The sequence below is a fragment of the Gambusia affinis genome, linkage group LG04, assembly GCF_019740435.1.
Source record: "Gambusia affinis linkage group LG04, SWU_Gaff_1.0, whole genome shotgun sequence".
Lineage (NCBI taxonomy): Eukaryota > Metazoa > Chordata > Actinopteri > Cyprinodontiformes > Poeciliidae > Gambusia > Gambusia affinis.
The window spans coordinates 1172389-1199148 of NC_057871.1; the positions used below are offsets into that span (position 1 = coordinate 1172389).

Sequence of the window (26760 nt, forward strand, 5' to 3'; positions counted from 1 at the left end):
CCATGGATGAACTGAACCTTCTGGTTTTTCTCCGTGTTCCTTCCTTACATCAGCGACTAAAGGGGGTTGGCATTGACAACAGGAGGCTTTGAGACCTTTAGCCCTTCCAGCATGTTTACCGCTGACATTTATCAACCCCTTGTGAATACTTCACTCCCTCCTGGCTGAAGCTGCTCCCCTTTCTCTGCCCTTTGGCTTCAATTATGGGACTCGGTTCCTCTGACTTAAGCACAACCTGGAGCTAACTTTAGCTTTTCCCCTCAGCCTGCTGATACAGGGAATAATCCACTATTGCCTCTGTGGCTTGCTGGAGCATTAGCACAAAATAACCCAGAATTCAATCCGCTCACACAGAGGAGTAATGCAGAAAGTAGAGGTGATTTTGGAGTGTTTGGTTGTCTACTTCCTGTCAGTGACAAACTTCCTCACTTGTTTTCTGAGGCACCAGAATACGTGAAATACTGAGGACAGCCGGTGAACAGGACGCCATGTTTCTGTTGGAGTTAAACCGAAGCCTGGACAAAACGACGAGATGTTACAGATCTGGTCATAACATGACCAGGATAATCATCTCTAGGCCCATTAATGCAAACCGGGCCGGAGCCAGAACTCACTGGAAGGATGACACGGCCTTACATGGCTGGTAACGCAGTCAGGCAGGGGGATAACTAGTTATAACTAGTCCTCTGCTGTTAAGACAGCAACCAGGAAGCACCTGGTGGAAGTGAGTCTGCTGAGCTCATCATATGTCAGGCAGAGCAGCAGCTTCTTAAAGAGACAGAGGCCAATTTAAAAGTTACATAAAAAGGTTTGTTGTAAAATACACAGCAGTTTTAAATTGAAGGTAACAGTTTCTTCATTATGCTACTAAATGGCACCGACTTGAAAACCCATAATACTTCTTGTAACTTGTAAATCACCATAAATACAAATATCCAACTGTGTGGATCATTTTCATTTTTATTAGATAAGAATCATGAAAAACTGAGTCCTTCCAGCTTTTCTTTTGTTTGTTTGCTTTAACCATGATGTTAGAATATTAAGTTCTAGGAATTATTAATAATGAAGCAGGTTATCTTGACTTTATTTACTCCTTTGATAACCTTTTTGGTTCTTGTTTTTTTTTCTCACCACCTAATAATTAATTTAACACCCGAGGTGAGCTGAGGAAACAAACTTAAAACTTTCTGTCTGCTTCACATCTGGATCTGCTATGAGAAACCAGTACCAGTAACCAGTTTGATGAAGCCAGTGTCCAGTAACAGCTACAGGTTCAGATGCAGTAAAAGCGTCCAGGACCTCCGCTCCTGTAAACCAAACCAATCAGCTGCGAAAGGCCAATAACAGAGGCTGCCTTTTATAGGCCCAGTCATATTAGCCATTGCTTTATTAAAAGTATTGATCAGCTGGAGTTACTTGTTAAATTGAGTAAGAAGGAGAATTATTGTCCCTGAAATGCATGTGAGCAGCAGATGGCTGCAGGTCAGGATGTTGCTGTTATTGGCAGGAAAAGCCTAAATTCTAAATTTAGTTTGGATTTCCATGCTGCATACTCCTTTAAACATCTTGGTTTTATTTTGGCATTCTGTAAAACATTCACAAGGCAAATCCTCCATCTTCTCCCACTATTGTTGTTTTACGGAGCTGAATATGTTTCTTTATATGATTCTGGCTCCTGTCCTGCATCGGTTATGTTCGCAAAGAATAAAATGGAATCCTGATCCTGTTTCAGAAATACAGCGATGCACCTCAATTTTTAAAAACATTTACATATTTCTGCAGAATGAACTGCTTTCTTCCTTCTGATGAATGCAGATGTTGGTGAGGATGCCAGCATAGTCAGTGTAGCATAATCTGGACTTTACCAGAGACACAGCGGCCGAGTAGAAAGCGGTCTGCTGCTGGGCTGCAGCTCCGAGTGAGACAAACACTTTGGATTGGGCTGTTCGACATGTTCCGCACGCATGTGGCATTAAAACCGCCGGTTCTGATTGATGAACTGGTGCCGGCGGTTCTGCCCACCGCGGCAGCTCTACCAGAAACGTCCTGACAAATGACTCGGCGGCATGAGGGATCAGAAACGTTCACGCCAGGCGGCGGCACGCAGAGAAGGATATCGACGGCGAGCGCAGCGTGCTCTCAGGTTCTCTCTGCTGTCTGACGACATAATGGCCACGCAGACTCCGTCCTGCTAAGAGCCATTTTGAAACCAAATGTGAGTCCTGGCGCGCGAAGCAGGATCTTTACTGCACAACTTTCATCGAGTTGTTGGCGGAGACGGAGCTCCAGCTCTCATAATGGACAGTTATTGACTAAAAGAAACATTTTCTCAACTGTGAGGAAGTTTAACAAAAACACACAAAGACTTCCAGTTTTTCTGCTTTCAGCATAAATCTAAAATACACAAATTACTGCATTTATTTAAATTATCTTCACACTTTGTCTCTTGAAAAATAAACTTTCATGTATTGTACTGGGATTTTATCTGAACAGAAGCCAGTGCATAATTAATACACCTGACATATTTTCATATGTATATATATATATATAAGAAAATCTTTGAAGTGATTTGATTTCTGCTCTGCTTTTTTTTAAACCTTTTTATTTGCAAAATAAAGCTTTTTATTGAACAAATCGACGGGTCACTGAGGCAGCAGGTGCAGGACTGAGAATCCTTCAGCTCCGACGGATCTTTCATCACGCTGCTGGTTTTCCTTGGGCTCTTCCTCATTTCTTCCTCATTTCTTCCTCATTTCTTCCTCATTTCTTCCTCAGAGTGAACTGAAGGTTTCTGGATTGTTCTGCTTTTAAAATTTCCCAGATAAGCTAAATGTCCACGGCCTACTGATTTCTGTTGCTGATGGTAGCAACAAATGGAGACACCCTTTACTTCCAAATTACACTCATTTATTCCTCTCTGTCTTTACAATGTAAGCCAGGTTGATGTTTTGGATCTCAGTGGGTTTTGACCCGGTACCATGTAGACCAGGGGTGGGCGGTACTGGTTCTGGAGGGCCGGTGTCCTGCAGCTTTTAGAGTCTCTCTGGTCCAACAGCTGGTTCTCCTCCTCAGTGCAGTCGGGTTCTCCAGAGTCCTGCTGATGACCTCATGATTGGACTCAGGTGTGTTGAAGTAGAGACACAACAAAAGGTTGCAGGAGACCAGACCTCCAGGAGACCGGACCTCCAGGGGGCCGGACCCCCAGGAGGCCGGACCTCCAGGGGGCCGGACCTCCAGGAGGCCGGACCTCCAGGGGGCCGGACCTCCAGGAGGCCGGACCCCCAGGAGGCCGGACCTCCAGGGGGCCGGACCCCCAGGAGGCCGGACCTCCAGGGGGCCGGACCTCCAGGAGGCCGGACCTCAGGGCGGACCCCAGGAGGCGGACCTCAGGAGCGGACCTCAGGGGCGGACCTCCAGGAGGCGGACCCCCAGGAGGCGGACCTCCAGGAGGCCGGACCTCCAGGGGGCCGGACCCCCAGGAGACCGGACCTCCAGGAGGTCGGACCTCCAGGGGGCCGGACCTCCAGGGGGCCGGACCTCCAGGAGGCCGGACCGCCAGGAGGTCGGACCGCCAGGGGGCCGGACCTCCAGGGGGCCGGACCTCCAGGAGGCCGGACCTCCAGGAGGCCGGACCTCCAGGAGGCCGGACCTCCAGGAGGCCGGACCTCCAGGAGGCCGGACCTCCAGGACCAGGAGTGCCCATCCCAGATGTAGACGATTCCCTGGTAAATACAGACGTGGTGCTCAAAGTTAAATATGGGTTTCTTTGGACTCTGGCGTTTTACCGGTGGGTAAAATGGCTTCCCCAGAGCCAGAACCAAAGTCACTTTAAAACTTTCAGTCGGTTCCCCGCAGCACTTCCTGCTGCTCCACACGCGTTTTGCTTTGAGCGATGAAGACAATAAAGCTGAGTGGATCAGCATTTTCACATCGTCTTTTCTTCATATTGATGTGGGACAGAAGCAGAACTGAACCCCCCCACCTCACTCACTCTCACACACACCCACACACACACACACACACACACATACACACACACACACACACACACACACACTCACACACACCCACACACACACACACACACACACTCACACACACACACCAATCCCCAATGGAAATTACATCATTGAATGAGTGCAGCAATACAATGTGCTGACCTTGCAGTTTGTCTATTATGAGCTGGCAGCTCAACATTACAGTATTGGACTGAGAGTCGGTGTGTGTGGCCGTTAACGAGGATTACAGCTGGAGTGTTTTCCAGAACTGCATATGTTGCTTATGGATTTTAATCTTTCAGTGTGACTCGCTCACCCTGAACAGAACATGAGCCCCACTGGGCGCTGAAAACTTTCTAACTCTGACGTGTTTTGTGGAAAACTCATCCAGTCTGCAGCTTTTTGTTAGTTTTGTTTTCTTTTCTAGATTTTGAGCCGCATTTGGAGAAGAAAGTAAAATTTCAGGTCATAATCTTTGATGGAGTCGGTTTTTTTAGATATAACAGTACACTCCTATTCTTTTAACTTGATAAATTGATAAAGTAGAATAACGGTTCCTTTAAAAACTGCAGGGCGAGTTACACTTGGAGTGGACCGGCCATAAACGGTCTCTTGTTGAATTATTAATGGTCAGTTCTAAGTAGGATGTTTCTGTCTGCGCTCAGGTTGTGTCGTCCCAGGAACAAATTTAACGCCTCCAAATGTGTTTTCTGACATCATGCTCTTACATAACCAAATGCTTTGTCTTCTCATCATCTTGTGCTTCTTTTACAGATTATGCTGCTGACGGATCCGGAGATAGAGAGCAGCCTCCTGATCAGCTCCGATGAAGGAGCCACATACCAGAAGTACCGACTCAACTTCTACATCCTGAGCCTCCTGTTTCACCCCGAACAGGAGGACTGGATCCTGGCATACAGCCACGACCAAAAGGTGAGGGAGAGGACATGGCTGCAGTTTCTGTTAAAGAGGCAGAGCCTCGACATTCACCACAGTAAAACCACATCAGGATCCAAGTGACTCTTAGCTGGAGGACTGCTGCTCCACAGGAGGCCGGTGACATTTCAGCCGGAGAACAGGTGGAAAGAGAAAGTCTTACAGTCGCTGCAGGAGGATGAAACGCTGCAGCAACTTCCTCCCTAAAGCTAAACTGAATTTAATAATTATGTCACTGAAACAGAAGTAACCGTATCAGAAACATCCTTGAACTGAAGGGATATTATTCATTAATCTGAATGTTTCTCTTCTGTGAAATTTAATCTGCAGCCGAACAGAAAAACCAAACACAAAGTTTGTAACCAAAAAGCTCCAGACAAGAAGTTTTATTTTAGGAATTATTGTCTGAGAAACAATGCTGTTAACCTTTTATATTTTCTTATGTCACAACCACAAACTTGTGTGTTTCATTGGGTTTCATGTAATGAATCAACACAAAGTGGCCTTTAAATTAAACCTGGTTTTTAAATGTAAAATTCTTAAAAGTGCAGCATATATTTGTATTCATCTCCTCTTGGACAATAATTTTTCTCTACAATTATATCTGCAGGACGTTTGGATCTGTCTGTGAAAATAAAATAAAATGTCCCATGATTCTTTGCAGAATCGTTCCAGAGGATTCGGAACATTGAAAAAAAGTTTTAACTGTTTCTCAGAATTCTGACTTTAAGCAAAATTCTGAAAGAAAACATTTTTTGTTGGCTCTAATCCTGTTCCTCAATCATATTATTTTCTTTATCCCTCATTTATTATGTGAACATTCTGAGTTACATTTTGTTAAAGAAATACCAAACAAAAATATTCTGAAACATTACATTTAGACAGCTTGTATGAAGGATCAAACCCATGAAATCGCTGTAAGAGCAGCGTTTTGTGGGAGAAGACAGATTTAAAGATGCATCTTAAGGTGAGAGTCGGTGACTTGAAGTTAAATGTTAAAGGTGAAGCAAAGATCCAGAAAACGGAGCTGCAGCAGCTCCAGCCTGTAAATCCTGCTGTAAAGAAGCATGATAGAAGAAGATCTTCCACAGATCCTGAGGTTATTAATCAGCTTGAAGGTGAAATATGAAAGTAAATATGTGTCCAGCAGCAAATCTCTAGTCAGGAGGTGGCTGTTAAAATATGTGGCTGAGCTGCAGTTAAAGGGCCATTCCAGACTTTCTGTTTGCTGTCTGGAGTTTAAAACAATTGAAATGTAATGCCCTGATATTCCACATCTACTTCCTTTTTGTACAAAATAGCAGAGCTGCTGAGAGAGAAACAGAGACAGAGGCAGAAAGCCTTCATGTGTGGTTCTGTCAGTCTGCTGGGTTTCCTTTGATAGAAAACATTTTAGCCAATTTGAATAATAAATTGAACTTGACTGCATTGTTTTATTAAAGGGATCAAGTTGAATTGGATGGAATTGACTTTAAATCTGCCTCTGATTGGGTTTATTCATCTTTAGAAATAAACTTGAACTGAATGGGAACCAGAAGCAGCTTTTTCTGCAAAACGCTGCCAGATCAACGCAGGTAGAGGAACAGATGATTCCAGTGCAGATCCAGTCAGACGTTAAAATGGAAGGTTGGCCGATAAGGAAACTGTTTTTTTACAAGCAACAGCAACAAGTTTGAAAGTTTCTCTAATCCACAAAAAGTCATCTGACTGTGTAGGATTGTTATAGTTTCAAATAACAAATATATATTTATTTAATATTATTGAATTATTGTTCCAGAAATATAAAAACTTGATCAATATTTGTTGTAGTTTGCTGTTATCAGTATTGGAGTCTTCAGCAGGCGCTGCCGTATCACTGAGACGTTTTTGGAAGTGAAATAAATAAATAAACAAGAGTTCAAGTTTGTTCCAAAGAATCACTTCCTGAAGGGAAACCAGGCAGATGGGAGAGCGACATGACATGCTGTGTCACTGACACATGGGGAGCATCATGATTGAATTTATCGATTTAGCAAATTAGCATTGGCTTCTGCTGAATACCACGATGGTTTTGACCCTCTGCACATGACATCATGATCCTCAGAAAGCATCAAAACCTGCAAACCCTCCTGTGAATCACTTTTATTTCTTTAACTGATTTCACTGTAAATGGCCGTGGTGTGTTGCAGTGTTGGCTGCAAACACACAGGATGCAAACCAAACTGTCGTTTTATCGTAAATCTTTGGATGAGGAAGGAAAAATCTGTTAATTAGCAGCCTCTGAATTTACAGCAAACACTTTTTACAAAGGAAGAAGAAAAAAACTCATTCATATCAGTGATGCAATCAAATATTGCAATATAGAAAATGTATGCATCTAATCATTAGTATGAAAACACCTCTTAGACTTTTGTGTGCCTTCACGTTTTCTCTGGAGAGAAGAGAAAACACAGTTTATGACATAACGATATAAATCCTGTGGAAAGAAATATAGTTATACCCTATTTATGAAAACTGAACTCCAGCTAGATGAGCTTCTTCAACAGACACATCAGCTCAACTTGAACCAGTAGAAACTGGAGATACTGACAAAAACAACTGGAGGAAACCATCAGCGTCTCTCTGCTCAGTCCACTCGTCCCTCACTGCCGACGTCCATCACGGCGCATCAACATGATTAGCAGACATATTTGCAGAGGGTCAACAGCATGTTAGTGTTAGCAGAACTGATGTTTGAGTCGCGGTGTTCACCATCATTATGTTGTGTAATTACTGTTGTATATAACTGTGAATGTTTCCGTGGGAAAAGGGAAGAAATGGATAATTCATTCCCTCATCATCCAGCACTCCCACCATCTCAAGCTCTGCCTGTGTTGCATGGATCCTCTCCACCCTAAAACTGCTTCTCTTTCACTTCGCCTGCCCTCTTTTTGGCAGAGCTGCCACATTTGTTGATTGAGAGACCTTTCAGAGGCTGTAGCGGCGGCGGCGGCGGCCCCTCCACCCCACCAGGAGCTGCTTCACCTCCTCCAGCTCCTGTTCTCTGCCTCTCTGCTCTCTTACTGGGATACACACTAACTCGTTTTAGGAGGGTGATTAGTCAAAGTGATTTCCTCCTGCCCCAGTTCTCTGCTCTCTTCCTTTTTCTTGCATCTGCTCAGCCAGTTTCATGCATGCATATTAATAGCAATCAGTGATATTTGTTTTTATATGTATTAGAACACATTATAGCGTGATATTTCAAAACATATTTGTATTGATGAACTTGTAACTGGGATGTCATTGAAAACATTCATACAATAAAATTGGGACACTTTATAATTATGTGTAGAATTAACAATTTTAACAATAACAAAAATGAAGGCTGTATAAAGTCATAAAAATAGCCTGTAGTGAGAATAAAAACTAAAAACAGAAGAAAAGATGTTTGATAACATGGATGGATGACATCATTACTCAGGAATTTAAATGTGGTTTTCACTTCAGACGTTTAAATAAATCGGCACCCAAATGTTGAGATGTTGACAGAAATCTGTAATAATCTAAAATGAGCTGAAACAGGTTGAACAGGAAAATGATTTCTTACAACTGAGTGTAAAGTTGAGGACGGTTCTGATGGCTGCAGCCTGCCTGTGTTTGGACGAGTTCTACTGAAATAAAAGCATTCTGGTTCTGATTCTGGAATATTTGGACTCCTGAACTGGTTTAACCCAAACACAGGACAGTAACCTTTTGAGAAGGTGGTGCTGATCAATATATGCTAATGACTTCAGATTTAACTCGGGGGATTTGAAGCAGAAATACATCTAGAAGTTGCAGAACACTGTCTGAATTTAAAGATCCCTGTTCTTCAACTAGACTTTTTCCTTCTGCTTAACTTTCCTGTAATATTTTTGTATGAAGCTCTCTGTGAACAGCTTCCCTAGAAGTGACACTTCATTCCTCTCTCTGGTAGAACAGGTCAGAAACAATCTGATGTAAAATGATAATTTTGTCCAAAGCTGCAGAGAGAAAATCCCTTCAGAGGAAAATATCAGATTTTTCAGCAGAGATGATCCATATGGATGATGTTGTTGTTGTTATTCTGGGCGCAGTAAGGAGGTGTAATTAGAAAACAAATGAATGCAAACAGACATTTTGGACATCCACTGATAAATACGTGTTTACACGCTGTGCATCACTGCTCACGCTCAAAATGGAAAAGTCAAAGTTTAACATTGAAACAAGTTTTGAGCTTCATTAGATTGTATCTGTAAGCTGCACAGTAAACAGATTTGTCTTTGTTTTATAACAGAGTACATGTTGGAGGATAAAAATACTCTTATTTCAGTCTCTAAAGGTTACAGGTTAGAAAAATGAAAAGTGAGAAAAACTTCATCCTGTAAAAGTAAATCAATAAATGAATAGATAAAGATAACAGAAGTGCAGAATCATTTAATGTCCTACCAAAATAAAGTACAAAATGCTCTAAAAAGGTTTTTCTATTTTTTAATACATAATTGTAACATGTCTGTTTACGATATACCTTACGCCTTTATATTTAAACTGTAATTTACATGTTATAATTTAGTAATTGATACTTTATCATAAAAATAATTAGAATTCTATTTGTGTTTTTCTCATGTTTCATCCAGAGAAATACAAAAAGTTCACTAACGACTAAATTTAGACACCAGAAACTTTAAGGAGAAATTTTCCTGTCGACAAGCCTTCAAAACCAAACCGGTTTAAAATCAAACTTTATTTTAACACTTTTGTACAACTCAAAGTTATTTTAGGCATTTAAAGAAGAACAAAATGATATGTCTTTATATTTGAAGACGGCTTTTCAAATCTGTTTTTGCTGAAGTCTCAGCAGAATGATCAGAGGAACAAACCGGCGGTTCTTGTTTTATGTTCAGTTTCTTTGATTAAACTTAGACTACCGGTGCCATTTGCTCTTTTCCTCAATAACTCTCCTCTGAAGAGCTGTGACATCGTCCTACAGAAATCTGAGTCCATAAAATGTCTTAGTGCAGTCACAGTCCATAAATTAGGAGATGAATATTCCCATGAGGCTCCTTTAACTCATTGAAGGTATCTTTTGAAATGGACAACCTTTAATTGGGCATTAAACATACTTTTTTATGAAGGCTGTATTTTTTATTGGTATGATGTAATATTCTAATTTTAAATGTCATGTTTTTTCATGAACCAAGCAGAAAATTAGCAGAAATTAATTAACAGAAATCAAAACTTTCAAACATCCATCTGTGTGTAATTATGCTATATAATGTGTCTGAAGTAGTGATAAAGTTTCTGAAATAAATTCTCTTCAATAATCTTCACATTTATTGAAGTTAGTCTTACTTTGGTTCATGATGCTAAAGTCTGAGCTGCTCTGGATGCTGGTGTGAAAACACACTTTGGGTCTAATTTTATGTGCAACATGATTGTTGTAAAGTAACATTTATTTTATTTTTTTAACAGCTTTACAGTTCTGTTGAGTTTGGAAGAAGATGGCAGCTGGTGCACGAGAAAGTGGCTCCTAATCGTTTCTATTGGTAAGTAATGCTGATAAAGCTCCACAGCCAGTGACTCTTCTAACTGGATACTTTAAAGTTTCATCACCAAATAAACCTCAGACTGCATTAATAACTCCAGGAGCAGATTTGAGGAGGAAACTTTCAGCATCTGAATCTTGGACTCAACCAACAGAACCTCAGAAGATATTGAACTTCAAATAGCTTATTAGCCAGATGCTAATAAGCTATTTGTGTAAAATTACCTAAAACACCTGCACATCTTTTAATTAGCATCTCTCTTATGTTATTTGTCAGCTGCTGCAGAGTACATGTGTGTCGCATTATCTTCACAGCCATAACTTTAAACATTAGTTCAAATAAATAATGACAAATTGCACCTTCTGAAATTCAGATTTCATTATAGAACTGATTAATCGGATGGCTCTAATTGCTGCATATTAATTGAAGCTGGATTGTTTTGTGCCAAATAAATTTGATCAACTGTTTGGAAGAGAGCGCAGAGAGCCGAGGATGTTTCTTATGAAACACGTCAGTTATTTTTACGCAGGTGGTAAAAATGTCAAATTAGAATTAGAATTGAATATGAGATTGTGCAGATTAATTTTATTCATGTGTTAGACTCCTCATCAGTGTGTTGGGTGGTTGTGCTTTGCACAGGTTCAGTTCAGTGAATTAGAATATGATCAAAATTTCATTTATTCCACTAATTCAATTAAACAACTGAAACTCATGTAAACTCATTGCACAGAGCTTGATGTATTTCTAGTGTTAATTGTGATAATTGCAGCTTACAGGTAAAGAAAAGTTTCTAAGAAAATAATAATGTTGCCTTCAGCCAATAAAAAATGATTTTTTTATGCAGAATTGTTGCATTATGATCTGCATAATGTTGAAGAAGCATAATACTTCCTCAGAGGTACTGACAGCTTCCACAAGCAGCATAATAGTCCTAACTGGGTGTAAAGGTAAACCAGTTCAGTGTATCTGCAGAAGAAGTAAATTATTCCTGGACAAAAACATTTTTTTGCCGATGTTTTGATGCGCTTCAGAAAATCTTGTAGTTTTATGCTGGATGTCCTGGGATGCTCATCTTCCAGAAATCTGGATTATACATTAATTTGACTTGAAACATTCAGGAGTGACATACAAAGATTTATGGAATAGATGCTTCCCTCAGGACACTGACCATAAAATCTATGAAAACATTTTGTGTTCCTGCTGCATTACTTTGTTGTGCTCCCTCTTCACAAGTTATGTCAAAGTTAGTTGTTTTCTGCATGTCGTTGGTGCCGCGGTAACAAGCCGCGCTGCCAGGAGTGAAGCGGCTCAGGGCTGATGCTGCTGATGCTGCTGATGCTGCCGATGCTGCTGATGCTGCTGATGCTGCCGATGCTGTCAGGCTTCTATTTTGGGTTGCACGCTGTGCGGTTGGACTTGTTCTAGCCCTGCTAATGAAGCTGCTCAGGGAGCTTATGTCTGCTGCACATGGAGCCACGGAACATGTGTAAGCTCATTTGTGATTCGGAGAACCGGAGAGGCGCTGAGCGACTCGCCGCTAACCTCCATCGGATGCTGCTATAATCAGTTTGGGAGCTCAGCGTCTGCAGCCATTTGCATATGACACTGATAATCTCTGCAGGAACAATTTGGAGCTGCGTGTGTTTCCTGGGACAGGAGCTCCATCTCATGACACCGGCTCCTTTGCTCCTTTGGGTCTGACCTCAGCGCAGACACAGACGCTGCTGTCGGCCCTCATTTGAACTTTCCTGGATAAATTCTTTGCTCTCCTGCTGATTTCTTCTGTGTTTGCTTTTTTAGCCAGACTGAATGTTTCAGATAATAACTTTTAATATCAAAGTAATTAGAAAATGCAGCTTTGAGATGATGATGCCCTTTATTAAGAAATAAACCAACCTGGTTTACCCTCTGTGAGTAATACCTCCACTTGTTAAATCATGAATGAGCTTTGATTAATTAGAGGCCCGTACTGATTTATTTGTCTGAAAAGTTGTGAAGTTGGTACCAGCTGTGCAGACGTGTCCTGCTGGGCGGGTCTGTCCGTCAGTCCTCTGACACAGCGGCGCAGTCAGGGACGGATTTGTGGACGATTTTGCGGCGGACAGAAAGATCAGAGCATAACGTTGTTTTCTCGTATAAATATTAGCTGATGTTGTTTAATCGGTATTTAGAGTGTTGTTGGAAGGAGGTGAAGTTGTGCCAGAAACTTTTCCATCCATGTGAAAGTTTCAAGGCCAGAACCGATGCTGACTAAAAAGAACATAAAGTCACATCTTATATTTATCAAAAACATGTTGATGATGTACAGATAAAACTGGAATGTCTTCATTCCAGTTTTATGTGTGACTCGTTACATGTGGCATAAACTAGCAGCATCTCAGAAAGACAAGGTGGAGGTTTGATGTCTGCGTCAGAACCTGGACTACTTCTGCTCCCAACCAGAACATCGTCCAGGAGAAGCTCCAGGTTGTCATTTCCTGACCTTCAGGTGAAACAGACTTGGGTTATGAAGCAAGGCAGTGATAAAAAACATCAGGATAACTAAAAGAATCTTCTGGAGTGGCCTAGTCCAAACCTGGAATGAAACTGAGTTGCTGTTATTCAGTCCTGTTAATGTTATTGTAAACGCTTGTTGCCAAGAATGGAAGAAGCATTTTTTACATTTAGGGGCCAGATACTTTTGACTTTCACAAACTTTCCCCTTAATAAATAAAGTAATATTTTGAAAACCTCTTTATACTGAAGTTATCTTTAATATAATTCTTGGAGGGTTTAAAGCATTAAACTGTTTGCCCTCTTGCAGAAACCTGACAGCGCAAACTTCCTTCACGGTTTGCTCTCCCATAATCCTCTGCCTGCCTCAGATGATTCTTTGGATTATTTAGTCAAATGTAAACATGGATTTGAGAAGTAGGACATCATGTTCAAAGTTTTGTTTGATCTCATGTAGTTAATAAAAGAACAATGATCTGAGTTCTGGTGTTTCTCATCCTGTCACACACAGACTTCCAGAAATCTGTTCGGTCCGTCTGAACGTTGTCGCGTCTCCTTCCACCTTCTTCATCAACTCCTCATCCTCGCTGCCTTCGCCTCCTTCCTCTGATCCTCCAGTCTTTTTAATACATTTTTAATGTCCTAATGATTATATGCTATTCCATCTGCAGGCATCCCAGCTGCATCATTCCTGCTCTAATGATGGGAGGAAACATCTTTCTGTCTCTCTCGTTCGGGGAGGAAAAGGACCTTCAAGGTCTTTTGAACATTTAGATCACTCATTCAACCTGAGGCTCTCTGTGCTGAACACAGATCTTCATGTTGGAGACAGTAATTCCTACATGCAGCTCTGCTGATATTTACCACTGCTGTGGTTGCAGTTGGCTGAACCTCTGTTGTTATAAGCTTGTCTGACTTTGCAGCATGTAATCTCTCAGGTCAGGCAGCAGCTTCGGAAAGGCGGGGGGGAGGGGGGGGGGGTGTCCACCCGATGGGAAAAGAGCAACGGTGATGTTCCTGAAACATATTTGTCTGCCTTTCAGGTCCAAGATGGGTTTGGACAAAGAGCCGGGCTTAATTCACCTGGAAACCAGCATCTCTGAAGGACGTGAGTAATTGAATTCTGAGTTCAGAGCTCTATTTTCCTGCTGTCTTTGTGTTCTGCTGGAAGCATTGTGCTCAAGTAGTGAGCAGTCGGGGGTTCTTGGACAGTCCTGCTGTAGGATAATGTAAAGGGACGGCCGAGTCCAGGGACCCACAGGAACAATGGAGGGAAAAGTAATGCATGGATTTGTAAAGCTTTTAAAGATCAGCGGTTCAGGTCAGTGGTGCACATGTAGATTCATTTCACTCCCCCGAATCACGTCGATATGAAAGCGTTTTAAAAAGGACAATAACTTTGTTCTGCACAGAAATCCTTGGAATACATAAAACGTTACTGAACTCTGTTACTACTGAGTGAAAATGTGCAGGATGTGATGTAGTATTTCTGCTTTGCTCATCCAGTTAGCCTCTAAGCCTACAGATCTCTCAGCCCTGGATGTTTTATGCATGAGACCCTGAGGACAGATTCGTTCCTGGTGAATCCTCAGTGACTTTCATCAGAACGTTGTCCATGGATGGACATGTCCAGACCACATTTCCCTGTCTGGACATGGTCACATGGTTCATTTATCTGTTCCTCTTCGTTTCCACACTGCCATCTATTTTCTTTTTCTTTGGCTTTTGTTTGAGCCTGATGTGACAGAGGTAAGCCAATCAAACGCAGCCCCTACACAGTGTTACAGTCACACAGCCAGAGACCATCACCATTGATCACGCCTGTATGGAGGGAGCCGACAGGTTTTTGGCAGAGGCTGGCGTTGGGGGGCAGGCGGTGGGGCCGCAGAGCCGTGATTGAAGGCAAGGAAAGCAATCGGCCTCTCGGTTCATCTGTCATCTCTTAGCGGGGCCACTTCACTGACACAGGGCCAAAAGAGAGCACTTAGCTGTGGGTGAAGGCTGCCTTTCTTCATCGGCTAAAACCATATCAGAAGCCACGGCCTGACGTGTGTGTGCATGTCTCTGTGTGTCTCTGTGTGTGTGGGAGCAGAGGCGCTGTACGTCACCTGCAAGCTGCAGAACTGCACAGACGCCAACAAGGGCAAACCATTCCCCGGATACATTGACCCCAATTCCCTGGTGGTGCAGGATGAGTATGTGTTTGTCCAGGTAAGTAATCGTCTGTTTGCTCCGGGACGGCGCTGTGGCTGTGGGAGATTCATCCAGGGCATATTCAGTTATGTTCTGTTGTTTGGTGTAATCTGATGTTGTTTGTCATGTTTGTGCATGAAGGTGTCCACTGCAGGGAGGCCGGTCTACTATGTTTCTGCAAAACGAGACGTCTTTACCCCGATGAAGCTGCCAAAGTACACCTTGCCCAAGGTAACAGCACAGCTCTTTGTTACAGCTTACATAACACACACCAACAGGCGCTCCTGAGACTCTGACCATTAAAAAGCAATTAAACAACCCTAGAAAGTGTTAGAACAAAAATTCTGCACAGCAGTGCTGAAGTTTGTACATCTAAACGTTGGATCAAAATGAGCTCCAGGCTGGTTTTGGGATCCAAGTCATGGCTGGCTCCCTGCGATGGTCTCTTTGGTGTTTCTGGGCAAATCGAGGCCAAAAGTATCTCAGAGCGTTTCCAGGATTGTTATTCGGCTCTGCTTCGCGTGTGCCTGACCTCGCTTATCACGTCCCTACTGACAATTAAACATGTTTTATTCAATCAGGCCCAGTGCGCCCGGCTAGCTGCAGGCTGGCTGCAAGGTATTATTGGAACAGTCAGAGGTAGATGAAGCTCCCAAGCAAACAGCACGAACTCAGCCGAATAGTTTCTGTTCAATAACTCTTAGCAAGTGGTAATGATTGCTGCATCCTCTTAGTTAAAACACAGACGACAGAAACGTTCAGAAGACTGTGATTAACCCAGCAGGAGCTCAGGAACAATAAGGATCAGATGAACGTCTTTAGGTTTATAATTGGAACAGAAGAAATCATGACTTTGATTGAAGGACCAAATTAAAAGCAAGCTGAGGTGCACTCATACTACGAATGTTAAAACTCTCTTCAGGATCACTGAGTTACAGTTGAAGTACGTAACTTTTAAAAAACATCTTTTTTTCCTTATTTGTTAAAACTGTCAACATGTTGAGACAGATGATCTAAGAAAAGGTCGATCTCTGCAGAAATTTACGCTTACGGGAAAAATCAACCAATCAGAGCCAAGAGGAGTGTCTTAATGCTACCAATCAACCTCATGCATGCACTGCTAAATATGCTAAAGGCAAAGAAACAACTTACTGTTCACTGTTTATCCACCGTCACCAGTGGCTCTGCTAACCAGTCTGAGCATTCATAGCCCCCTCTGTTGTGGTGAACCAACTGTAACAAAGCAGAGATGTAGAGGGAGGGTGTGAGCAGCATGTACATAAGGTTGATTGACAGCGCTAAGACCCTCCTCCTGACTCTGATTGGTTGGTTCTGACTTTGCATCACATTATTTAGATGACAGCAGGACCCTGTAGAGAAGGTGGACAACTTTTCTGTCCATCCTAATGTAATCCATAACAAATGATCGTTATGATTGTTATGATCGTTATCATCGTTATGATTGTTATGATCGTTATTATCGTTATGATCGTTATGATCGTTATCATCGTTATGATCGTTTTCATCGTTATGATTGTTATGATTGTTATGATTGTTATGATCGTTATCATCGTTATCATCGTTATGATTGTTATGATCGTTATCATCGTTATCATCGTTATGATCGTTTTCATCGTTATCATCGTTATCATCGTTGTCATCGTTATGATCTCCGTCCAGCCTATCAGCCTGATTGTCCTGCTCCGTCTCCTAGGAGCTGCATGTGATCAGTACAGATGAAAACCGCGTGGTGGCTGCTGTTCAGGAGTGGAACCAGAATGAAACCTACAACCTGTACGTGTCGGACACTTCGGGCGTCTTCTACACTCTGGCCCTGGAGAACGTGGTCAGCAGCATGGGTCTGGAGGGCAACGTCATGGTGGACCTCTATGAGGTAAACAGACTTTGACAGGACCGTTCTCCGCTGGAGTCCGCGCTGAAGTCAGAAGTTTTATCAGAACTTTGATCAATATATCAGCTTGAAGGCAGAGGGGATGAAGTAAACCAGCAACTTTCCTCGGAATCGTCCACATCAACAGGAAAGGGAATTCTTCCTGGAATATTAGTTTTCCTGAAGCTAAAATTATCTCTTCATTTGATTAAAAAAAGCAGGTAATATTTAATGAAACCTACCTAATCTTTATGATTCTTTAAATCATTTGACCACCTGCCATTATTTGAAACTTCTATCTGTGGATCTGATAATTAAGTCCGTGACGATGCAGCGCATGTCTTCCTGCAGCCACAGAGATAGAATCAAATCCACCGTCCTGATTGAGGTCGCCACCCTGGACGAAACTTATGCTAAATCTCCACTCCGAGGGAGAATGAAGTATCTGCCAATTACCAAAGTGGAGTTTCACGGGTTGATGTAGGCGCAGCGACTCGGTGGGGCCGGCTGCGGCGCCCCGCGGGCCTCCAGCGGGGAGTCAGATTCATTTAAGGCACACATTGATTACTCACAAGTCTCCAGACGCTCCATCATTTTCTACTCAGCGTTTGTCGCTGTGTTTGGTTCTGGTAGGAATACAGAGCAGGTCTGTGTGTGCTGCAATCAACCCGGCGTCCGACTCGCTTTGCACTGAGCTGTTTTAATCAGCTGCATGGTGACGTCACCGTGCAGCTGAAAGCAGATAGTTACATTCATGGGTGCTGCACTGTAAACATTTTATAGTCATATTTTGGTTTTTTGGCCTGTCGTTGAGAAAAAACGGTTAATTTTTCAAAGTTATATTTTCACCATGTCATTTATAAATTTCATAGTTCAAAGCTAAATATTTATTGACAAGTTAAATATTTAGTTCATATAAATATTTAATTTGGATGTAAATATTTAGTTTGTGCGATAAATATTTCTGTAGTTTAGGTTTGAGTGTGTGCTGTGATAATGTTGTCGTCATGGAGACGTTCTGCTGCCGTCATCATGAACATCATAAATAACTGCATACAAGTTCTTCTCTTTCCTTTTTCTTTATCTGCTTCTTCTCAAACCTCCAGTCAGATGGCTGCTGGTACCGAGCCAGGTTCTGGTTCTGGTTCTGGTTCTGGTTCTGGTTCTGCTGGAGGTTTCTTCTTGTTTAAGGGGAGATTTTTCTCCCCACTCTCGCTGCATGCTTGCTCAGTGTGAGGGTTTTCTGTAATGTTAGTGATTCCTCCAGGAGGAATAAATGCTGCAAGTCAACCTGCTGCTTTTCCTTACGTAAAACTTTTAGACTCATTTGAATAATTTACTGTTTGATAGCTAGAATCAACTGGAATATATGTGATTAAATTGAAATGTTTGTTTTTTTCAAAATTCCTTGAAATAATGTTTCTTGAGAAACAATTGTTTAGAAATCAACAGAATTGAACATTTATTCTGATTTGTGGAATAAAACGGTTGTGTGATTTTTTACAGTGTATGTAAACATCTGGTTTCGACTGAAATGAATAATATTCTGTGGACATCAGAGATGTGCCTGAGTTTCTCTCTGTGTACCTTTCCCAGGTGGCAGGAATAAAGGGCATGTTCCTCGCCAACAAAAAGACTGAGAACCAAGTAAAGACGTACATCACTTATAACCGCGGCAGAGACTGGAGGTTACTGCAGGCTCCGAGCAGAGACCTGAGAGGCAACAGCATCAACTGCGTGCTGGTGAGCGCTCCTGCTGCGTCTTCTATTTTTTCATCCATGTGTGCGCGTCCATCTGAGAGACAGGAGCCGCCTGATCCCAGCAGCAGCGAGAGGCCGCGCTCAGAGAGCAGCCGCCGTCAGAGCTGAGTGCTCCGAGGCGGCTGAGCTGAAAGGTCAGCCGTTCTGATTCAGTCCAATAAGCCGACCTCCCATTTAAGCTACTGGAAGAAGAAGAGGTGTCAGACGGAGAAGCGCGCGCCTCTCCTTCATCTGTCCGTCTTCCTGAGAGCTCCTGAAAGTTGGACCAGTCAGATGCTGAAGTTCAACAATCCAACTAAACAATCCGGTTCATCTGGAACGTTCCCAACTCATCCCAACCTGAGACCGGAAATAATCACTTCCCCCCCCAAGAAAAAGAAAATCCAAACCAATTAGATACTCTGTGGCATTTTTTGCCTTCTTCTCATATTATCCAGTCATTTGTCAGCAAATGTCAGAGTTTTAATAAACCTCCAAACATCCCGTCACAACATGGCCTCCTCCACTGGCATTTCGCCGCCTCGTAATGAGAATTGTGTCGGTAAAGGTTAACCCAGTCAAAATTAATGGTGAGGCCGGCCAATGGGGATGCCGTGTTTGTGATGGAGTTTATGACTTGGGAGGGTTGGGGATCCGAGTCGATGCAACCAGCGAGGCGTGCGTTCGCGTCTCTTAGTGATCCCGGCGGCTCGGCCCGAAGGTTTCGCTAATTGAGATTTTGATTTCTCCCTCTGCAGCCGTACTGCTCATTACATCTCCATCTTCACGTGTCTGCCAACCCCTACACATCTGGAAACATCGCCAGCCGGGAGTCGGCGCCGGGGATCATCGTGGCCTCAGGTGGGTGTGAGGAAGGCGGCTGCTGCCGCCGCTGACGGTCTGTCGACTGTCTGCCTCCCTTCAGACGAATCCGCTAATTATGTAACGACCTCCTAACAGTGTTCACTTAATTACTGGGGTTTTATTATTTAACTCGTTATGCAGTCAAAGATTCTTATGAATCCATTTTGCAGCATCAAATAAGATACTTTATTATTTTTTGTTTCTTTTTTGCTGAATGTTGCTGAACTGTAGAATCTCCTGCTTAAAGTCAGAAACATTGATCTACATGTAGATACAAACTTTCTGCAGACAGATCTTCTCTTCAGGGTGTTACAGACATAAAGTATTCACTCTTTGATCTTCACATTTCTTTACAACCTCACAGATTAATGAGCTTCATTAGGTTTTAATGTGACGCGTTTTGGTTGTGAAGCAGAAAGAAAATCATCTTTTCATGTTTTTTTAGTTGGTATTTACTAATGTTGATGAAAGATTGTCGTTTTTATTTTTCTCTGCAAGATATTTCAGTTAAGATCTGATCGTCAGTTTTGTAGTCTTGGCTCAAATTTTCAATATAATTTGGTTCAGGACTTTGACTGGGCCATTTTAGAACACAAATACAGCTTCCTGCACACTGGAAGTCTGTAAACATTTTACAGTGCAGGCTAAAACCATCAAGCTGAAGATAACTGTGGTCAGTAATAAACTAAACAGGAAATATTTCTGTTTGATGAGTAAAAACTTCAGATTCTTCCAGAACAAAACACATAAATCATTAAATGATCTTCTGCACCTTCCAGGATAAAACCTCCAAATGAAAAGTCGCCCCATAGCATGATACTGCCACTGCCATGCTTCACAGTGAGGATATGTTTAATAAGAGATGATAAAAGAAAAGATGAGACCGGTGGAGTTCTCATTTGAATTCTACTTGGTTTTGTTATATCTGATCAAATCTGGATAAAATGCATTCAGGCTTCTGTTTATGTGATAAAATGTGAGAAGATTGAAGAGGAATGAATACTTGCAGTGCCTCTGCATGTCTGCCTGCCCTCCTCTGGTTTCCACCAAACAGCCATCAGTAATGCAAAGCTACAAACCATCAAGAACAAAGAAAAATGGAGGAAAATGACATCAGCTGCCTTCCAGGTGGATTCACACCGCAGTGATATTTACTCCCATATGGACCGACACTGTCAATAACTCATCAGCACACACCTCAGGTGTCTGCAGAAGGCCGGGCTCGCACCCTGAGCGTGAAGCAGAGAATTAAACAGCTCTCAGTGCAACAATCGACCCGTTTGGTTTGATCCGTCATTATTCCAGCTGCGGTCATGAAGGAGGAAAATAACGGAAAAATAACTTCTTCCTCTCCATCTGGGGATCTAATTTTAGAACGATTTCAGCCATGGTGATCGCATTTCCATTGATAGAGTCTACAGATGGTCCGGACCGCATGAAGGAGAGGAAGTCGGAGCCATAAAACGGCGATCTGTTCTCTGTAAACTGAAACTCAACTGCTGCTGGGAGTGTTATCACCCTCATTGTGCCACAAAATGAGAACTAAAAGAATGCACCCAATCGGAAATTCAACCTTTGATGGTCACTTTTTCATACATCACCTTTCTCAATCTAAAGACAGAAACTGGATCATAATTGCGACTTTGAGGCCGTTGTGTAAGAAGGAGATTGTTGCTCATGGAGAGTTGATTCCTGTGGATCAATCAGGCCTGGAAGACCTGCCACCTGGCACCAATTACAGGCTGAATTAAACCAATTACAGCCTTTTGCACTGGATTAGAAAAGCTTGTCTTAATGTGGTCCGAAGTGCTGAAAGATGAATACAGTAATCAGGATTTATTGGTTAATTTGGGAGCTTGCACAAATGTCACAGTGCAGCGTAGTTCTGTAGGAGTGCCGTAATTACAGGTGCAGTCAGCAGCTGCAGAGCGGACCACCGCTGGCTGCAGCTCACTGCAGAAAAGTTGATCTGAAACAGGCTTTTCTTCCTGGGTACACATCATGCTGCTCCCATCATCAAATGCGGTTTGTCTTGTGTGAATTTGCTCTGCAGGCTCCATCGGTTCAGAACTGACCACCAGCAATGTGAGTGCGTTCATCACCTCTGATGCAGGAAACACGTGGAGACAGGTGAGTGCTCTTTGTCCTGCTGCTGAAATGTATCCTGTGAAGTAATTCTAGTTCAGCTGTGAATTGTGGGAAGTGTAAAACAATATGACATCACTTCTGTTGGGAATGCAGTCTTTGATTCTTCTTTGTGAAGGAAGTGAGAGTGTTTTTGAAATCTACAAATCTTCCAGACGTTTCCCCATGGCAGCGGCTGACTGACACTTGGTTCTCTTCTGTTTTGCCATCCTTACACTCTGCCTGTCTTTCTCTCCGCTCATGTTCAGTTAGCAGACATTGAAGACTTTATTATTGGTAGAAAATATTCCACTGCGTGTTGTCAGGACGTTTTATATCCAAAGTGTGAACAGAGGTCGCCTCTCGGAACAGAACTGAGGTAGACTTTAGTTTCTCTGACCGGAGGCTTCGTTGATGCAGGTCCTGTTTGTGTTGGCAGGACTTTTAATGCTGCCTCCGTTCTGTAGAAAACCACAACAACGCCTGAAATGGCAAAGCAGATAAATCTTTCCAAAAGAAAACGTCAAACCAGATTGTTGCTCCTCTTTCATGGATCCACCCAACAGAGCTAATAAACTGAACAGAAGATAACAGCTTGTTAAACCTTTTCAAGGATATCCACAGAAACTGGTAACTGGGTTTTATCCTCACATGTATTTTTGATAATTACAATATTTAATTTCTTGTATTTTGTTTGTCACAAAATGATCTGTGCTTCAGCGTTCCAAATTAGCATCCAGGTCTCAGTTGGGTTTGATTCAATCCAGCAGCACCCTGATCCTTCATACATATAATGGCAAATAAATAATAAATATCTGGCCCTCAAATTTATGAAAATGTCATCGATTCTCAGTTCCTCCCATCCAGACTGGTTGGGAGGTGAGGAGATAAAAACAGTCGTTGACTTTGTCTCCATGTTCCCTGTGAGCTGAACATTTAGTTATCCATCGTTTAACCCTAAATGTGATCGCTAACGGATGTTGGACTTGTTTGCTGTTTAGAGACTCGGTGCACCGATCAGCTGATTATCAGATAAAACACTGAATCTTTTCTGATCAGTGAATGCTTCAGTGCTAACGGCTACTAGCAGCCGCTCTCAGAGTGGGTTTTGCTGCTCTGTAGAAAGTCCTACAGTTATCTAAATATTAAACAGTGAAGACAGAAAAACCTCCAAAAAGCTGTTTAAATAGATACATGTATCTACTGGACACTCCTCACTTTTATAGATGTGGTCTTTTATTTCACAGCTTATATATTTATTTTTGTCCTTGAAGCACCTCACTAGCAAATATTTTAAACATATTAATTCACCATCAATTGTCTGTTCAGCCTCCATGACAAAGTTTATACATCTGAGAAATACAAGATTGCATCAATTTTAACCTCGACTGCAAGCAATTGATGTCTTAGAAACATCTTTCATTCATTTTTCAAGAAGGCAGGAAGTTTTTTCCTTCTGAATGAAACAAGCTGCCATGCAGCTCTCAAACAAACGAACTCAGAAATTCAAATAACTAAAATAACTAAAAATCTAAGCAGTTATTATATTACATGCCAGAAGACTGCAGTCGAAGTTAATACAGATTCGTCTGTAGACAGAAAACAAATCTCCACTAAGTTTGTCTTGAAGATGATCTTAGTGGAGACAGTCAGGATCAAACTGTACAGAAGCCTCTGGGACATGAAGGCAGACCCAGACTGTGGCGGCTTTTGGGTCAGAATAAATTGGGAACAAGCTGATACCTGGAGGAAATAATCCAAGCTTAAAAAGTCATAAAGCTCAGAAGACAAACATCATCCAAAGTTAGAACGCCGGCGCTCACAGCGTCTAGCCTTTATAGAAAAGCTGACAGATGTGAGAAACAGCTGGAGGTTGTGTGGAACGTTGGAGGAACGCTGTCTGCTCAGACAGATGAAGCTCCAGCATCACAGAAAAGGAGGCTGAATACAAATGCATAGCAAGACTTTAGCTACTTATGGAAACCACCTTTCACTTTTATTCCTCCTCAAATCCTGGTTGTTCCTGGTCTATTACAAACAATCAGAATGAATAAAATCCACAGCAGAGAACAACCTGAAGACCCAGGATGTTCTGGTGAAGTTTAAAACTGGTCAGTTTTTGAACATCACAGTTTGAAGTACTTTGAATTGCCTTGTTGTATAAAATACCTTCCCGTATGTTGAGTCAATTTAACTAATCAAGTAGCGTTTCTCTCCTTGAACTGAAGAAAATATTGACGTGACGATCCGATTCTTTCCTGAACAAATCACGTTTACCACCTGATTTATGTTTGTTGAATATGACTGCATAGCCATTTTTTCTGCAAGAACATGCCATGGTCCTATTTGAATTTTAAGATTCTACTGGTTTGTGAATTTCACTCACTAAAACAAGTTTCTGTAACTGATATGAAACTACAGTGGGGGTAAAATGGTTGGTTCTTAGAAAAATCTACATTTTTAAAGTGGCTCATCTGAACGAAGCGAACAGACCCTGAAGATCTGGTTTTCTTAGAAGAGCCAGAAGTTCATCAATAACTCAGAAACCAGATCAAAGCATCAGACAAACAGAGGAAAGAAGAATCAGTGCATTTTTTACACTTTATCTGTTTAAACCTGATTTTTATTTCTTTCCTGCAGTTTAATGTGAAAATCCTCCTGCCTGTCGCCTTATTGTCAACTTTTAACTCTGAGACTTTTTTAATGAAACACTTTGAGAAAAGATCATTTAGAAATCTGAGGGCCAGTGTGAAGTATGTGAAGTAACTTCCATTAGATATTAACTTCACAGAATCATAATACAGTCTCTGAGGTCATGTGACTTTGCAGCTTCCTCCCTGGACCAGTGACGGCTGTTCGGTGTGCAGATGCAGAAAAGTTTTCTTCTTTCTCCTGCAGATCTTTGATGAGGAGTACGCCGTGCTTTACCTCGACCAAGGTGGAGCCTTGGTGGCAATAAGACACACTCCACTTCCCATCCGACACCTGTGGTGAGTCATTACCACGAAGCCGCCGTTTGTCACAGCATGACTAATTCCCTCAGAGGGAGCTGGAAATCTTAAGTTAGTCAAACAGAAAAGCAAATGAGTTTGTCTTGAACTGGGGATGAGCTGATTCCTGTTAGAGGAACCAGCAGCCGTGGAAAATGACTCCTCTTACAGCTGTCATTCCACTTCCCCTCTCCGTGTTTGAAGTCATAATGAGTGTAGCTCTCACTGATGGCTGCTCACTGAGCAGAGTCCCTCAGTCCTGCACAGAATATGAAATAAAGTTGTGAGACACCTCTAAGGGTCATTAGCTTGTGCACACAGTGGGGGGGATTAGCATGGACCCCTGGAGCCGCAGCTGTTTGTGTTTTCAGGTTGAGCTTCGATGAAGGACGGCAGTGGAACAAGTACAGCTTCTCCAACACGCCTCTGTTTGTGGACGGGGTGCTGGGCGAGCCGGGCGAGGAGACGCTCATCATGACGTGAGTAGCACATGTCCATCTCTGAAAAAATGCATGAAGAGAGAAATCAGACAAATTGCTCATGTGTTTGAACTCTGAGTTGATGCAATCGCTTCCTGGTGAACCAGGGAGGATTTATCAAGCAAAAACATCAAATACTTCATTCATCCTGATGTGAAATTAAATGTTGTAACTCGTATCATCCAAATTTCTGCGGCTTCATTATGGATGGTGATGCTGTCACCATCCACTATGGATGTCTTTAACAAATCTGAAGGAGTCTCTGACTGAAGACTGTTGCCCAGGACTTTTCCACAGCAACTTGCCCTAAATGATACCATCACTTGTTGGCCAGAACTGCTAATCCACCTCATTTGCTTTTGCTGCTCCTCAGTAAATCTCTGTCTGAAAGTCTGGCAGGGAGAAGTTTGAGTCTGGGATGTGAAGAAATGGCTTGAACTTCGTCCTTCTCTCTCTGCTCGTTGGTACTGACCTGTAGCCAAGGAGAGAGATGCTAATCAGCTGCTCCTAGTTGTAAAAACAATACCTTGTTACCATGGTTACCGTGTGAAAGTAAAAATGTGAGGGCAAAAATCCTTGCTGCATTCAGACCAGAGGGAATAAATGTCTAAACATGAAACCAGAAACTATATGAATGAAAGTCTAGAAAAATCTTAAATCAGAAGTAAAATAACGGAGCTGCTCCAACATGCTGCCGCCGTCAGTGTGGCACTTTTAGAGCTCAGAGCTGGAAGAAAAATAAAACCCTATTTCCTCCAGAGCATTCATCTGCTTTGTCACCAAATAGAAATGGTGCATTCATAGCAGAGAAGCTGATGGAGCCGATCATCAGATGTCGGTCCATGCTGACATGACAGAGTCATGCAGTTGTTGAATAAAAAGTCATTTTGTTTCCCTTTTCATTAGACCTTCCTTTGGTTTGAAGCATTAGTATTATCAGTTATCTGTTTTCTGTAGAGTTGGTGTTGGAAGAATGAAAGCCCCAACCAGGAAGGACAGACGTCTTGATGATTACAGACTAGACTGAAACAGACAATTAAATTCATTAACGACTACAAAAGCAAAGAAGCAGGTCAATCAGTCTAGAGAACTGAAACAGAAGAATCAGTCCTGCTGGACGTATCTGGTCTGGAACCTGCAAGTTTCTGCTGAGTAGGAACAGAAACATGATTTCAGCTGAGAAACAAAAGAAAGGAAACCGGCTCAGTCTGGCCAGATTCCTCCGGGTTGGTTGATTCTCCAAACCAGGTTTCTCTGACCGCTGTAGGTCAGACATTCACTCTGCCTGCTCAGTCTGCAGATGTATTCCTGTAAGCTCAGCTTCGCTTCGCCTTCTGAGCCATTCAGCATTCGTCTCTGCTTGTTTTCTTCTTCATGAATTAAAAAAAGACTTTCTCTCAAGGTCTGGCCAACATCAAAACTGGTTGTCTCCAGATTGTGATCACAGGAGATCAATGCTTTGGCAGCCGGCGACAGCGCGACTGTCCATTTGAAGAGCATGAAGGAAAATGATCAAAAACATCAAAAAGA

At 42.3% G+C, this 26760-nt stretch overlaps 1 protein-coding gene across 6 annotated transcripts in view; it reads left to right on the top strand.

Moving 5' to 3' along the window:
* The window catches only part of LOC122829502 (VPS10 domain-containing receptor SorCS1), a 140389-nt gene that overhangs the window by 88206 nt on the left and 25423 nt on the right, over window positions 1–26760 (top strand). For all 6 annotated transcript variants that reach the window (XR_006370380.1, XR_006370378.1, XR_006370379.1 and 3 more), the window contains exons 4-14: window positions 4773–4931; window positions 10383–10456; window positions 13993–14057; window positions 15042–15160; window positions 15284–15373; window positions 16857–17036; window positions 18630–18776; window positions 19532–19634; window positions 21691–21767; window positions 24660–24751; window positions 25123–25230. Coding sequence is in view for 3 of the 6 variants with exons in the window: in XM_044114096.1 (XP_043970031.1) it covers window positions 4773–4931; window positions 10383–10456; window positions 13993–14057; window positions 15042–15160; window positions 15284–15373; window positions 16857–17036; window positions 18630–18776; window positions 19532–19634; window positions 21691–21767; window positions 24660–24751; window positions 25123–25230 (1214 nt within the window). In the remaining 3 variants the exon portion in view is untranslated. The remainder of the gene's footprint in view (window positions 1–4772; window positions 4932–10382; window positions 10457–13992; window positions 14058–15041; window positions 15161–15283; window positions 15374–16856; window positions 17037–18629; window positions 18777–19531; window positions 19635–21690; window positions 21768–24659; window positions 24752–25122; window positions 25231–26760) is intronic.